The 14465-nt window shown below is 53.5% G+C and overlaps 1 protein-coding gene across 1 annotated transcript in view; it reads left to right on the top strand.

Moving 5' to 3' along the window:
- JAG1 (jagged 1) overlaps window positions 1–14465 on the top strand; it is a 111621-nt gene that overhangs the window by 46744 nt on the left and 50412 nt on the right. Inside the window, exon 2 of the mRNA XM_015406997.1 lies at window positions 804–1109. Within this exon, the coding sequence (XP_015262483.1) occupies window positions 804–1109 (306 nt within the window). The remainder of the gene's footprint in view (window positions 1–803; window positions 1110–14465) is intronic.

Here is a 14465-nt window from a genome sequence, read left to right as displayed (position 1 = left end):
CCCCCCGCCCGCCGAAAAGGGCATTTTGGGGTCCCCCCCCAAAAAAAAAGAGAGAGGCGAGGCGCAAGACAGCCGCGTGCTTCGGGGCTCCTCCGCAGCCCTTTGGGCCGGGCGTCCGACGGCGCCTTGCAAGGTGCGCGCAGCTGGCCGCCTCTGCGGAGGAGCTGCGCCCTGGACGCTGGGAACCCCCCCCCCTTCCAGGAGACTCCTGCCGCCCCCGGACTCCGGCTTTGCCAGACGACGTGCCTCCTCGCCCGCTGGCTCCCGAGGAGGGGGGGGCCTTTAGGGACGGGCCTCGTCTCGTGGGAAGGGGAAAGGCGGCCCTCCCGCCTTGACTCGCGTGCCGCGTCCGGGGCTTTTTCCCCTGGAGTTCCGCCTCGGCGGCTCCCTTCCTCCCCGTCGCCTCTTCTTCTGGGACAGAAAGGCCTCGCCCTTAAGGCGCCTGGGCTGGGGGGGGGGGGGGGGGGCGGTCGGTGTTCCCTCTAAGCCCAGTTCCTGTGAGCTGGCTCACAGTGTTTCAGCCTCCATCGCACACATTTCTGTCTCGGCTCGGGAAGGAGGGGGCTCCAAAGCAAACTGATCCATGCAGCAGCCAAATGGCTCGCTCACAACTTTAGTGCCAGGAGCTCGCAAAGTAGACCTTTTGCTCACAAGACTCCACAGCTTAGCGGGAGCATGGCTTGGGGGACAGGGGGCTCCTGCAGAATTTGGGGGTAGGGGGAAGGCTGCTGCTGTTTTCTCACACTCCCCTGCTTAACACTTTGTTCTTTCCCCCGGGGGGGGGGGTCTCTCCCCTCGAGCAGGTGACCCTCACCTCGGGCCAGTTCGAGTTCGAGATCCTGTCCATGCAAAATGTCAACGGGGAGCTGCAGAACGGGCATTGCTGCGACGGGACCCGCAACCCGGCCGACCGGAGATGCACCCGAGACGAGTGTGACACTTATTTCAAAGTTTGCCTGAAGGAGTATCAGTCGCGGGTTTCCGCTGGGGGCCCCTGCAGCTTTGGCGCCGGATCTACCCCGGTCGTCGGTGGGAATACCTTCAACTTGAAATACAGTCGGAATAACGAAAGGAGCCGGATCATTCTGCCTTTCAGCTTCGCCTGGCCGGTGAGTTCCGAGACAAGGCTCTGCAGGGGGGGGGTGTCTGTGCTTGAGGACCGGCAGCTGTGGGGGTCCTAGCTGGAGTTTGGGCTTCCTTTCGTGTAGGCTTCCTTGGCTAAGGCTGGATGGAGAAAGGGCTGAGCCTGTCCGGGCGCAGGGAACCTGCCGATCCGGTGACTTCTGCAGGCTGAAAGTGCCCTGCCTGATAAGATCTCTGTTGTCTGTGTAGGAGCAGCCCGGGCAGCGTGAGAACCCTAAATGGATTGGGCACACGGCTGGTGTGTGTGTGTGTGTGCACATGTTGCTCTTGGAGGCACATGTAAGCCCCTTGAGAATTAAAAGGTCACAAGTTCATGCTCTCTGTTTTATTTTTTTTTCCCCCTTCCCAATTAGTTCTCATGCCCAGGTGAAGGGGGGAGGGGCAGTGTGCGCCAAGATCCCCGGTGAAAAGAGCCTGCCAGAAAAGGCAATGCCCAGGGGAACCGGTGGCTGTTCTTGGGGCTGGCTGTTCTTGGGGCTTAAGTGCCCTTAAGGCACTTGCCAGGCAATGGATAGTCTCAGAAGCTAAATCAGGAGGAGGACTGATGCTTCGCTGTCTCCCTCCTCCTCCCCCCCCCCCGCACACACACAAACACCAGATGTGGACTGTCAGCTCCACCGCATTCTCTCTCAGAAGAGAGGAGCCATAGCAGGATCCTGCCGCCTTGGCTCAAGCCAGGCTTGCAATGTGTGGACCTGAAGGTTTGGGGGGTGGTGGTGGCATGTCTGACAGTGTTGAGTATGTGCTGGGTGGGGTCAGGGCTGTTTGCTCGGAGAGGGTCTTCGGAGGGACCCCGCGTCCACAAGTGCATAGAACTCTTTCGAGTGCCGCGATGCTGCAGACTTCCACGGAGAAACGTTGCCGTGCAGCCGGTGCTCAACGCCCGTTGCACCTCTGGCTGCATCGGGAACGGGGCCACTGCCTCCTGTGACTCGCCAGAGACGCAGGTTCCGAGTGGTGAGAAGAGACGCTTTGGGGAAAGGAGATTGGATCCGTGGCCTTTGCCAAGGGAGGGAGGGGCTGTCTCCCCCCCTCCCCTCCCCATTTGTTTGTTGAGAAAGATGCTGTAGTGTGCCTAGGAACGTGGGACCGCAAGATTTCATTTTCTCATTGGCTCTTTTTCTCTGAGCCGAGACCGCAGAGGAGTGGGTGGGAGGGGTATTGAAATCCCACCCACCCACCTACCCCTGGCCTGCCTTCTCAGGCTCCCTCGCCATCCAAAGCGGCACTCCAGAGCCCGGCCACGTGTTCCGGTACTGCCTCCTGTCTGCCGGCAGAGCAAATATCAGTTTGTGATCCTCTGGGCTGATTTCCCTGCTCTCTCAGCCCTCCCTCCCAGCCTCCCTTCTCTGTCTCTCTCTCTATCTCTCTCTCTCTTTTTAAAGGGTGAAGCTGAGTGCACATATTTAAAGAGACAGCATTACCAAGTATAATAGCCGAGTTCACAAAAGTGTTCCCTGTTTGGAACTGTAAGCCCCGCGATCGGATTTTGTTGGAAAGAGATAAAAACTGTTACCAGATATGCCATCAAAGGGATTTTCGAAAAAAGTTTTGCAAACGGGGGGAGGGAAGTGTGGTATTTGAAACGCGGCCAAGAGGCTGTCGTGCTGCTGTTATGGATTATGACTCCATTATTATTATTACTATTTTTACTATTATTATTATTATCATTATTATCATCATTATCATTATTATTATTATTTAATAATCATCATCATAATCATCATGGGCAGGTTTTCCTAGAGCATTAATCTTCCTCATTTGAGTGTAGGCGGAAAGAGCAAGTGTCCAGTAGCACCATAAGAACGTAAGAGAAGCCAGTGTTGGGTCAGGCCAATAGCCCCTCCAGTCCAACACTCTGTGTCACGCAGTGGCCAAAAATACCAGAAGCCATCAGGAGGTCCAGCAGTGGGGCCAGGACACTAGAAGCCCCTCCCACTGTTGCCCCCCCCCAGCACCAAGAATATACGGAGCATCCCTTGCCCCAGACTGTGAGTTCCTATCTATACCTCTGCTTCGTATGTTTATCCAGTTCCCTCTTGAAGCGGTCCATGCTTGTAGCCGCCACCATCTCCTGTGGCAGGGGAGGAGCTTTCACGAATCACTACTCACTTCTTCAGATCTACCTCCTGTGGATGATTGATGTGAATGTCGCCCCCCCACACACACATTCTCCTACCAGAGTGTTGTGCTTTTGAGCTCTTAACTTGAACAAGGTTACGGATTCAGTGCCCTGATATTAATATAGGAGGCTGCCTTTTACTGAATCAGACCCCCCCCCGGTCCATCAGCGTTCAGCATTGTCTACTCAGACGGGCAGTGGCTCTCCAGGGTCTCAGGCAGAGGTCTTTCCCATCGCCTCCCACCTGAATCTTTTTAATTGGAGATGCTGGGGATTGAACCCTGGGACCTTTTGCATGCAAAGCCGAGGCTCTGCCACTGAGCCACGGCCCCTCCCTGGGAGAGAAAGCCACATTATAGATGAGGCTTCCTTGGGAGTAAACCCACAGAAGAACTGGGCTTGTGTGACCCTCTTTTCTATGCCTTTTGTATGAAGGCCTTTCTGTGAGTTGGTCATGAGGTGTCGCCTAGGGCGAACTGCCAGTCTCCCCAGGTAACTCCATGAGGCGCGCCCAAAAGGCCCATTGCCTGGAAGATTGCTTGTCTTCTCCATTGCTTTTGAGCCAGTCAAACATTGGACTGTTAACTGTTGCACTGGGGGAAAACTGAAGAAAAGGCTGCTCTGGGCAGTCTTCAGTTGGCAAAACATTCCTTCAAGGCATCCGAGTCCAAAAAGAGCTGTGTGTCTGGGTGTGGACGCATGTTGCACTTTCCGCAGGGCTATAAAGTGCCCTGAGGGTATTTTTCTTTTCCCCGTTGCCAAAGTGGCCCTGGCCAGAGACAATAGTCTCATTCCCCCCCCAGCTTTCTTTTGAGGGGGTGCTTCTTTCAAGGCCCCGAAGCCACCTCTGGTGGTTTGTTTTGCTCAGCGTGGCCTGCCCCTGGAACCGTGGAGCCACAAAAAGTGCCTCTTCTTCAGCCGTTTCCACACACTCCCTTTCCGACAAAACACTTGCCTGGCTGCAGTTTATTCTTGCTTTGCAGAAAAGCAGCACAGTAAAAGTGAAATGGGCTGCATTCACATCCCACACCTCACCCTGCTGGTGCACAACCGACAGTTCTAACAAAAGCCCCCCCCTCCCCCCGCCCGGACCGGTTGACCCATCTTTCCCGTCTGTGGCTGAGACAAAGGGGTCCCCTGCTCTAGAATGGGCCCAGTTTTTAGAGCGGTCCTGCGCCTTCTCTCTCTCCCTCGCAAAGTGTTCCAACATGCACTCTGCCAAAAATAGTCTTTAACGATGATGTGCAAGCGCACTGCCATGCGTTATGAGCCGCCGCACACACACACCCCACGTCCCGTATCCAAAACCTTCCTGCAGTGATTCCAAAAGGATTGACTTTTTCCTTCTCAAAGAAAGTATGCTTGGATTTGAAGTTTTGCTTTATTCTCTTTTGCCCTGCCTGGGTTTTGATGCAAGCCCTCGTGAGTGATGGGGTGGGGATGGGGGCTGTAAATTTCCTTTAAGAGACTGGAGGTTTGAGCCGGTTGCTAGGAGACAGGGCAGCTAAGCAGCCATGAAGGGGAAAGAAAGAAGCCTTCCAGGAGACTGGCACCTGCAAGCTAGCGCCACAACAATACAGGGGCTACACAAATGCGCAGTTGCCTATTGGAAAAGTGGGGCGGGCTTGTGAGCCTTTGAGTGTTCTGTTCTGCAAAGTACCGCCCCGTACAGAGGTTTCCTCCTTAACCGAAGGAATGCACAGCACTGACGTCTGTTCCGATACATGGGTGGCCTGCCCGTGTTCCCTGCTGTAATGCAAAAGGGATTGATCTTGGATTGGTTTTTTGATTCTTTGAGCTGCTTTCCAGAGTCTCCCTGTGTGTACGCCCGTGACTGGCATCAGCCGTCTTTAAGTACTCTGTTCTATAATTCCTAATTGATGGTGAACAGCTAATGCTTTCCTTTTGCGCACAGTACTGTCTGAGCACACCCGTTACCTGTGAATGTGATTTTGGTCCCCAGTGTTTTGCTCAGGATTCGGGGACAGTCTTCTTCTTTTGCCTGCAAAAGCCGCCTTGGTGGGCCTTGTGAGGGCAGAGAGGTGGGGTACAAATTCTGTAAATGAAAATAACTACAAGTTTAAATGGGTTACAAATGGTACTTGCCTACTGGGCATCTGAGGAGGTGCCAGGGCGCCTCCACTGTTCTTCCGCAAACTGCAGAAGCGCACATTCGGGATTTACTTAGCAGGGGAAAGCAGCAGCAGAAGAGACCCATCTTTTAGCTAACCCTGTTTCGTTTGGGGAAGGCTTGCAGGAGAGGGTCGCCACTCAGGGTTTTTTCTCTGGCGGTCTGCTGTTGGGGAAACCCCAGATCTTGCTGAGTTATGCTAGATGTTTTCTTTGGAGATGGTCTTTCCAAAGGCCTTTTGTCTGATCTATCAAAGGGTCTGAGACCTATTGTGGGGGAGGGGAGGGGGGGAGAACCCCAAGAGATTATCCTTGAGCCCCTCAGTGCTCTCCCCATTCAGAATCTGCAAGACTGGTCATTCAGCTTAAGTAACTTTTCGAAAGCGAAATCTGTGGTCACCCATTTGGAATTAATGGGGTTGGGAAACCCTGCATCCAGTTTAAAGAAGAGGAGTAAATCCGTGGGAAAGGAATTGTGTGGAATGTGAAAATACTGATGGTATTTTTAATGAGGCAGAGTCGACGGTGGAGGCAGATAATTGTTTATATTAAGTGCTGACACGTAACTGACTCTCCCGGTGTTGGATTTCAGTTCATTGGGAAAGGCTCATAATCCGGAGGAGAGAGCATATGTTTAAAATCTGGCTGTGATTGTATTTTTACTCTCATTACCCTGAGCTTGTTGGAATACGCACAGATCTTTCAGTTGGCATGGCTTTTCCTTCCTCCCCCTCAAACCTTTCTTACAAATTGGTCCTGTGTAGCGTTTAAGCACATCTGAAACACGTTGGAGTCAAAGGGCCGAGTCCCCCTTAACTCTGTGTAGGGCTGGGCTCCTGGAAAGTTGGAATTTGTCCAAAGCTTATTCGATATCTTATAAGAAGGCTCCCATCCAATGTCTGCCTAGAGCAAATTCCAGCATGACGGGCTTCAGTGTGAATGCGCCCCATTGGGTCAGACTGCAAGGCCGTCCGTCTCCGGCTTTTTGTACAGGAGCTGACTTGGGGATTTAATAGTCCTGCTCTGGAGTAAAAGTGCCGCCGTGTGACTGAAAAGCGTAGAGTGCCAGTTTTGCAAAAAGGACCCGCTGCATTGGTTAGGGCCCACGGTTTTATTTTGGGGTAGGCGAGATGGGCGTGGTGTTGGGCGGAATAGTGCCATCAACTCACAGAGCTGTCTTCTAGTGATCCCGTTTCAGAGGCAGCTTGCCATGGCCTGCTGCCTCCCCATCACAAACCCTGGCACTCCTTGGAGGTCTCCCAGCCACGGGCGACCCGGGAGTGGACCCACCCTGCTTAGCTTTGGAGACCTGATGGGGTAGGGCTGGCCGAGGCTACCCAGGGCGTGACTGAGACCGAGGTGCCCTGAAGTCGGATGCAGCACATCGTACGTGTTGGGGTCAGTGATTTTCCCATGGAAAACGTCCTGCCCTCCCTTTAAGTGTTGTCTGCGACAGCCAGGGCTGTTGTACTGTAAATGAGTCTTGTTAGAGTGTCTGAATGTGGGATATGAAGCGTCGGTGAACCCCCCCAACGCTTGTCCGTGGTCCAGGCTTGTACACAGCGCAGTTTCCTTCTCCCGCTAAGCCTGTTTGAATTTTGCTGACCTTATTTATTCCAGCCCCACTGCTGGACCTCCTGGGGGCACCTGGTAGTTTTGGCCACTGTGTGACACAGAGTGTTGGACTGGATGGGCCATTGGCCTGATCCAACATTGGCTTCTCTTATGTTCTTATAGGAACTCTCGGTTTGGGGCAAGGGATGCACTGTATTCTTGGGGCTGGAGGGGGGGGGCAACAGTGGGAGGGCTCCTAGTGTCCTGGCCCCACTGCTGGACCTCCTGGGGGCACCTGGTAGTTTTGGCCACTGTGTGACACAGAGTGTTGGACTGGATGGGCCATTGGCCTGATCCAACATTGGCTTCTCTTATGTTCTTATAGGAACTCTCGGTTTGGGGCAAGGGATGCACTGTATTCTTGGGGCTGGAGGGGGGGGGCAACAGTGGGAGGGCTCCTAGTGTCCTGGCCCCACTGCTGGACCTCCTGGGGGCACCTGGTAGTTTTGGCCACTGTGTGACACAGAGTGTTGGACTGGATGGGCCATTGGCCTGATCCAACATTGGCTTCTCTTATGTTCTTATTTAAATACTTATTTATTTGACGTCTTTTTATTCGGATTTTCCGTAGAAAAACAGCTGGACGGGGTGTCCCCTACCTGCTTGGCCCGGTTTCTCTCTGAAAGCAAATGAATATGGATGGGGAGCCCTCTTGTTCAGGCTTGCTAGATGCAACCCTGGTTTGTTCTCTCTCTCTTTCTCTCCCCCCCCCCCCTTTTTGTGCTTGGCTGGCTGGCAGGTATTCCGCCTATTAACCTTGTCACCCCGTTGTAACTGGCGCATTTAATTATCAAAGCCCTGCTTTAAGCAGGTAGGGGAGGCTAAATGCTGAGAATAGTGGGGTAATCTTCTTGGAGCAGAGGGCTTTAAACTGACCGTTGACATCCCGGCCTGCTCTTTGCAAGCCCTCTTAGGGACGGGGTTTTTTGGGTGGTGGTGGTGGAATTAAGCTTTCTGCAGCTCAGATCAGTTTAGGAAAACGTGCTGTCAACGAAAGAGGTGCTGCAATTTCTTGTATTTTTTTTTTAAGAGGCAGTCTCTTTCCCCCGTTTTTTGTTTGTTTAAAGCACACCAGTTTGGTCACTGGGGATAATTGCCGTCCGGCCACCCAGACGGAGGCGGTGGTGGCGAATGTTACCCCATAACAATAGTGTGCCCATACTGACAGCAGGGAGGATTACCCAACATAATGAGGCCCTATCCAAGAATAATGCGCACGCAGGGCAGGCCACAGGAAACAGCCGTAGACTCAGCATAGTTTGGCTCCCGGACAAGCCGGGCCCTGGCTCCGGACAATGGCCACTTCAGCGAGGCTGCACAATGGCACTGCCAGCGGCGGTGGAGGCGGGTAAGTGGCCTCCCCGCTCCGTCAGTGTTGTCGGTGGGTGCGTTGTCTTGTGTTGGTGTTCACTTGCGAGGTTTCCTCTTGCTGGGGGAAGACGCCGACACCTTCTGGCCACAGGGCAGTGCAAAGCTTGCAGCCTTGTCGTGGCTTGAAGGAGTAGTCGGCCACATGGTGCCGAGCCAGTGGAGGGTCTGTCTTCAGAGCGCTCTCTCCACTTGGCTTTTCTGACCTCAAAGGTCTGCACTGTCCTTCCTATGTGCCTCCCTAGCTCTTGGTGCAGGCTCGCGCATATGTCTTTGTGATGGGGTGTGTGAACATAACCTGGAAAAATGAAGGCACAGTGTTCGGAACTGAGGCATCCCAAAGGTGCGGTCTGGTGCACCGTGTTCAGCCAACCTGGTCTTCTTCTGCAAGGTCTGCTCCAGGCAACATAGCAAACCTGCTATTTGGGGCTGCTGGTTGTGACTTTTTTTGGACCAGCTGAAGTTGCCTTGCACCCAGATCTGCTAGGCGGGGTTTCACCTGCCCCTCGTGTGCCAGAAGAGGAGAGCGAGAGGTGCTCTCTGGAAGCCCACATGGCACCTTACTGTCACAGGTCTCGGCTCCCTGCCCCTTGGCAAAAAGGCTCTGGTGTCCCTGAATGTAGAAGGAGCTGTTTCCCTGGACATCTTTTAGCCAGTCTTGGGTGACTGTTGAAGAACAGTCTGGGGACAGTGGGTGCTACTAATGCTTACTGCTTTGCGTGTATTTCCTAAGGATTTGCAACAAGCCGGAATGGGTGCACGGTATTGCCCTTGCTGGTCAAACGTTTGGTGGCCTGGACAGGTAGGCTTTCGGCTCCTTCCCTCCAGGAGGCACGAGCGAGAGAGAGAGAGAGAGAGACACTAGAGTTTGAATCCCCACTCCGACATGGATCTTGGGCTGGTCACTTGCTCCCAGCATCATATCGTGGCGACAAAACACAGGAGACCCCATGTAGCCCCCACGGAGAAAGGTGGTGTGACGATGTAGTCAGTGGCCACACCCCTGAAGAAGAAGCAGAGATTGCCTTTATACCCCGCCCTTCACTACCTGAAGGAGTCCCAGAGCGGCTTACAATCTCCTTTCCCTTCCCCTCCCCACAACAGATGCCCTGTGAGGGAGGTGGGGCTGAGAGAGCTCTTGACAGAAACGGCTCTTTTTCAAGGACAGCTCTTATCAGAACTACGGCTTGCCCACGGTCATCCAGCCAGGTGCAAGTAGAGGAGGAGTGGGGAATCAAACCCGGCTCTCCCAGACGAGAGTCCGCACACTTAACCACGACACCAAACTGGCACCTTGGCTTCACCAAAATAGCCTCGGTTGGCCTGCGGGTGGATTTTAGCCGCTAACTGTCCTTTGTGTGTAGACCTCACTCCCATCTCTGTGCCTGAAATTCGTCATAGCGTAGGGGTTAGAGGGTGCAACCGGGATCTAGGAGACGAGACGCGGGTTCGAATCCCCGCTCTACCATGGAAGCATGCCGGGTAACTTTGGGGTGAGGGAGAGGGACTGGCCTGACCTTCCTCACACGCAAGTGTGTGTTATGAGTGGGAAATGAAGTGAGAAGAATGTCGTAAGGTGTGTTGGGTCCCCTTTGGAGAGAAAAGCGGGGTATAAATACGTACCCTGACACCGTGGGAGGGAAGGGGAAATAGAGGTCATGCCTACTCTACCCATCGCCCCCACCCCACCCTTGAGACACTGGGAGACCACCTGGGGTGTGGAACAGGAGCGCACGTGTACAAATCACATGCATTTGCTCCAAATAGAAATATGACTTCAGAGGTTTGGGTACCCCTGCTCTCAAATAAGAGCTGAGTACCGTTCAGTCAAGGCAGTGAAGTTCCACACGCAAAGGATGATGGGAACCCCTGGTGTCCTCCAGCGATGTGGCTTTTCGAGCCACATCCTGTGACTTGACCGACCCCGCCGGGACTGACAGGAGTCATTTAACCACAGTCGCTGCTGGGGCAGGCGGTGAGGGAAGGAGAGCTGTGTTGGTATACATGGCGAGAAAAGTACGGTAACAGAAAACCATGCTGTTCCGTTAAGGGGGAGTGTTTTCAGAAGACTGTGTTTTCAGGTGAAGGCAGATGACGGGCTGTAGACTCAGGACAGACATCCGGGCTGCTGTGTGGCAGTGTGGAACTCCCTGCCACTGGAATGTAGCGACGGCCTCTAATTTAGACTGCTTCAGAAGGGGAATTAGGTGGATTCGTGGAGGGGGGGGGGCCACCAGCAGCTGTTGGCCATGCCGGCTCAATGGGAGGTGGGAGGCAGTTGTGGGGGGAAGGCTGACGCAGTGGGGAAGAAGAGGCCTTCAGCGGCTCTGCTGTGGGCCTCCCAGGGCATGGGGCTGGCCTCCGTGGGAAACAGGGTGCTTGGCTCAAGGGACCCTTGGCCTGATCCGGCTGGGCTTCTTTGGCTCTTTAATTACCGCAAAACTCTTCAGCTGAGTGTTGCAAGCAGGAAAATCCTGCTCTGCTACATGCCGCATCATCCCGCTATAGAGGTAGACTTGAACCTGGGACCTTCAGATAAAAATCTGAGCTACAAAGTACCGTAAGTCATTATGGCTCTCGCTGGGGAAAACAAACCGAGGGTGAGGTGCCTGGGAATGGGAACCGCAGTCAGTGAGAGTCAGATGCATGACCGGGCCTTTTTTCCCAGGCTCATGGAATGCAGTCGGGGCCACAGAGGTATGTGCCAATGTTGGGGGGGGGCAGGGGGGGAGAGCGTCTTTCCGTAAGATGTCTTGAAAGGGAGCTCTGGTTTCAGGTCTTTGGAAGGGGGTGGGAGAGGTAGGGCTTTCTTCTGTGAGCCTGGGTTAAAAAGAGAGAGAGAGAGCCTTTCGGTTCTAATGCGTTGCATCTCTTTTGCTTATTGATATTTTTCAAAAGGGGAGGTGTGCCTTAAAAACAGTGTGTGGGGGGGGGGAGGCAGCGCCTCTCTTAAATGTTGTTGCATCCTTGGGACATAGTCCTGACCCACCTTGGAAACACCTACACCTTTTTGTTTGGTGCTGGATGCAGTGGCTTCGCGCACCCCTTATGGAAAACAAAGACATTCCACGGTTGTCCTGAGAAAGAACCCAAGGCTTGCAGAAAGGGGTTCTGTTTAAGTCACGAGCTGTTATAGGCTGGTACATGAGTGGTGACAGCGGTGCAGTATCGCCCTCGCTGCTGCTGTGATATTTTATGGGAGGGGGCACAGTGCGCCACCTTGCAGTGGCAGGCTAGGCGTGTTGATAGAGGGAAGGGCACTAAAAGTGCTGTAGAAAGACAGAAAGAGGCTGTAGTAGAGGTGGCCCAGTGGAAGCCAGTAAAAGGAAAGGCCCCGCTGCTGGACCTCCTGATGGCACTGGTATTTCTGGCCACTGTGTGACACAGAGTGTTGGACTAGATGGGCCTTTGGCCTGATCCAACATTGGCTTCTCTTATGTTCTTATGGATAAGCATATGGAGCTGAGGTCCATCAGTGGCTATTAGCCACAAGGTATAGATAGGAACTCTCGGTCTGGGGCAGGTGATGCTCTGTATTCTTGGTGCTTGGGGGGGGCAACAGTGTGGGCCCCTTCTAGTGTCCTGGCCCCACTGCTGGACCTCCTGCTGGCGCCTGGTATTTTTGGCCACTGTGTGACACAGAGTGTCGGACTGGATGGGTCATTGGCCTGATCCAACATGGGCTTCTCTTATGTTCTGATTTCTGGAACAAGTGATGCTCTGTATTCTTGGTGCTTGGGGAGGGGAGGCAACAGTGGGAGGGCTTCTAGTGTCCTGGCCCCACTGCTGGGCCTCCTGATGGCACCTGGTGTTTTTTGGCCACTGTGTGACACAGAGTTTTGGACTGGATGGGCCATTGGCCTGATCCAACATTGGCTTCTCTTGCATTCTTATGTATGGGGCAGTAATGCTCTGTATTCTTGGTGCTTGGGGAGGGGGGGCAACAATGGGAGGGCTTCTAGTCTCCTGGCCCCACTGCTGGACCTCCTGATGGCACCTGGTATTTTGGGCCACTGTGTGACAGAGAGTGTTAGACTGGATGGGCCATTGGCCTGATCCAGCATTGGCTTATCTCTTATGTTCTTAGGAAAGGACAGTTCTGCCACTAATTTGACCAGGGGACATGTGGGAAGTTCCAGGGCAGGAGCTGTTCACTCCCTGCTGGTTACATGCACACTTTCCAACCAGGGAAAATAGTGGCGCCCAGGTCCGTTATAGATTGGGAGAACTGTGCCGGGGGTGTGTGTGTGTGTTTTGGGGCTTCAGCGGCCCTCCTCAGGCCATGGTCCTGATCCAAATGGTGCCCCCATTTGGAGAACCGCTAATACAGAACTTGGTTGCATTGTCCGGTCAGACCTTGACTGGTGGATCTTTGGTGGCGTCAAGGGGCCGTCGTTCGACGGACAGATTTTTGATTGCTGCTGGCCTTCCCTGTAAGTAAGAAGAGCTACAATCTTAAGCGTGCTCGCAAGGGAGTAAGTCTCGTTAGGGTCATTGGGATGGATTGAACTGAGTGCCGCTTGTCTGTTACCGGTTGTAGGCGTGGTGGCAGTTTCAGGCCACGTCAGACAAAGTGGCCGGAGGAGGGGGAGGGCATTTGAATGGCTGCTCCACAACGCAACAAAATCCCCTTCTCTTGGAACGCTGGGTGTTTGGAGAGGGGCTCTACCAAACCTTCCCCCTGACGTAATACTTCTTATGTGGACAAGTGTTCAGTCACCTGCCCCCTGGAGAGTACACCTCAGGCACAGGTTCGTCTCCTTGCGGACAGTGAGGCCATCAAGTCAGCAGTGTGGGGAAACTTACCTGGTGTTGCGAGTCCGGCCTACATGATAAATAAGAGCGAGGCCTCTCTGTTGGCAGGTGGCTTCTGTTTCAGGTCCTGATTACACCGTGGCGATCTGAGCCTTTCCCCCTTCTTTCCCCATCCTTAAGCATCCTGCCCCCCGATGTCCTAGGTTCGCTTTTGTGGGCCCAGTTACACCACCTTCCCCACTCATGGTTGGATATGATGTCGCTCCACAACAGTCATTTGCAGCTGGAGTTTTCCGCGCAGACGAGGCACGTGCGCTAGCAAACCACGGCTGTATTGCGGTATCCGAATGTGTGGTAGCAGCTTTGGTCTCTCTGTCTCGTCTCCTGCCTTCTGGCCAAGGTCCGAGTTGTGGCAATTAACTGGGGGTGAGTCTGCAATTGTTGCCTCGTACTTCGGTCTGATGGCCTTAAGGTTCGGGATGTGGAATTCTTGTGTCTGACTGGCGTATTTATTCAGAGATGTCCAAGGGTCAGACATGGGCATGGGAAAATTTAAGCCTCTTTGCTGTGCTGCTTGCATTCCTCGGATATCTTAATTGTTGATCTATGGAGTGGGGATTGATGCACACCTCTTAACCCTCTAGCATCTTGGCGTTGGTGCGCAGTTTTCCAAGTGAAAGGACTGTACGTGGGTGCCTACAGAGGACTGCCTTTGGCCTGCGTTTGTATCGGTTGTCTCTTTTTAAAGATAGGTCAGGAGAAATCTTGGTCAAGATAGAGCACGGGAAATCTCTCATTAAGTTGTGTGATGCAACCAGCGTGCAAGCGGTTGCGTTGAGACAGAGCCCTTGAGTCTGGGGGGGTTGCGATTTGAAAGGGGTTGCCCCACCTCTTCTGGTGTCGTGCACTAGGGGATTTCACCACCTGACCAAGAAGTTAGACAAGGGTTTGATTTTTATTTTATTTTTTTTAAAAAACAGCCTTACTTTTCTAAGCTTGACAGTGTTGTTCTTTTTTTTCTGTGTGTGGTTTTTCAAACAAAACACACCTTGCCAGGGCGAAATCCCTGTGCCGTGTCGGAAAGTGGCCATGCCGGTATGCTAGTGAGAGTGAGTCCGCCCGCAGATGCTCTGCCGTTCCTTTTCCCCTGTGGGGTGGGGTGTGCGAGTAAACAAAGCCACGGCCCGGCCAGGAGCTGTTGCTATGCTTCCAAACAGAATATCTCCTCAAAACGATTATGCAAGGCTGCAATGAAAACATCCTCTCAACTGGAGGTAGCATGAGTGGTCATAATTGGGCCTTTGTTTTGGGTCTCCCCCCCCCCTTTTCTCCT

This window comes from Gekko japonicus, unplaced genomic scaffold, assembly GCF_001447785.1.
Source record: "Gekko japonicus isolate JY-2015 unplaced genomic scaffold, Gekko_japonicus_V1.1 scaffold1854, whole genome shotgun sequence".
In the NCBI taxonomy this organism is placed as follows: Eukaryota; Metazoa; Chordata; class Lepidosauria; order Squamata; family Gekkonidae; genus Gekko; species Gekko japonicus.
The sequence above is the reverse complement of the archived record's forward strand: the minus strand, read 5'-3'. Positions and strand labels throughout refer to the sequence as shown.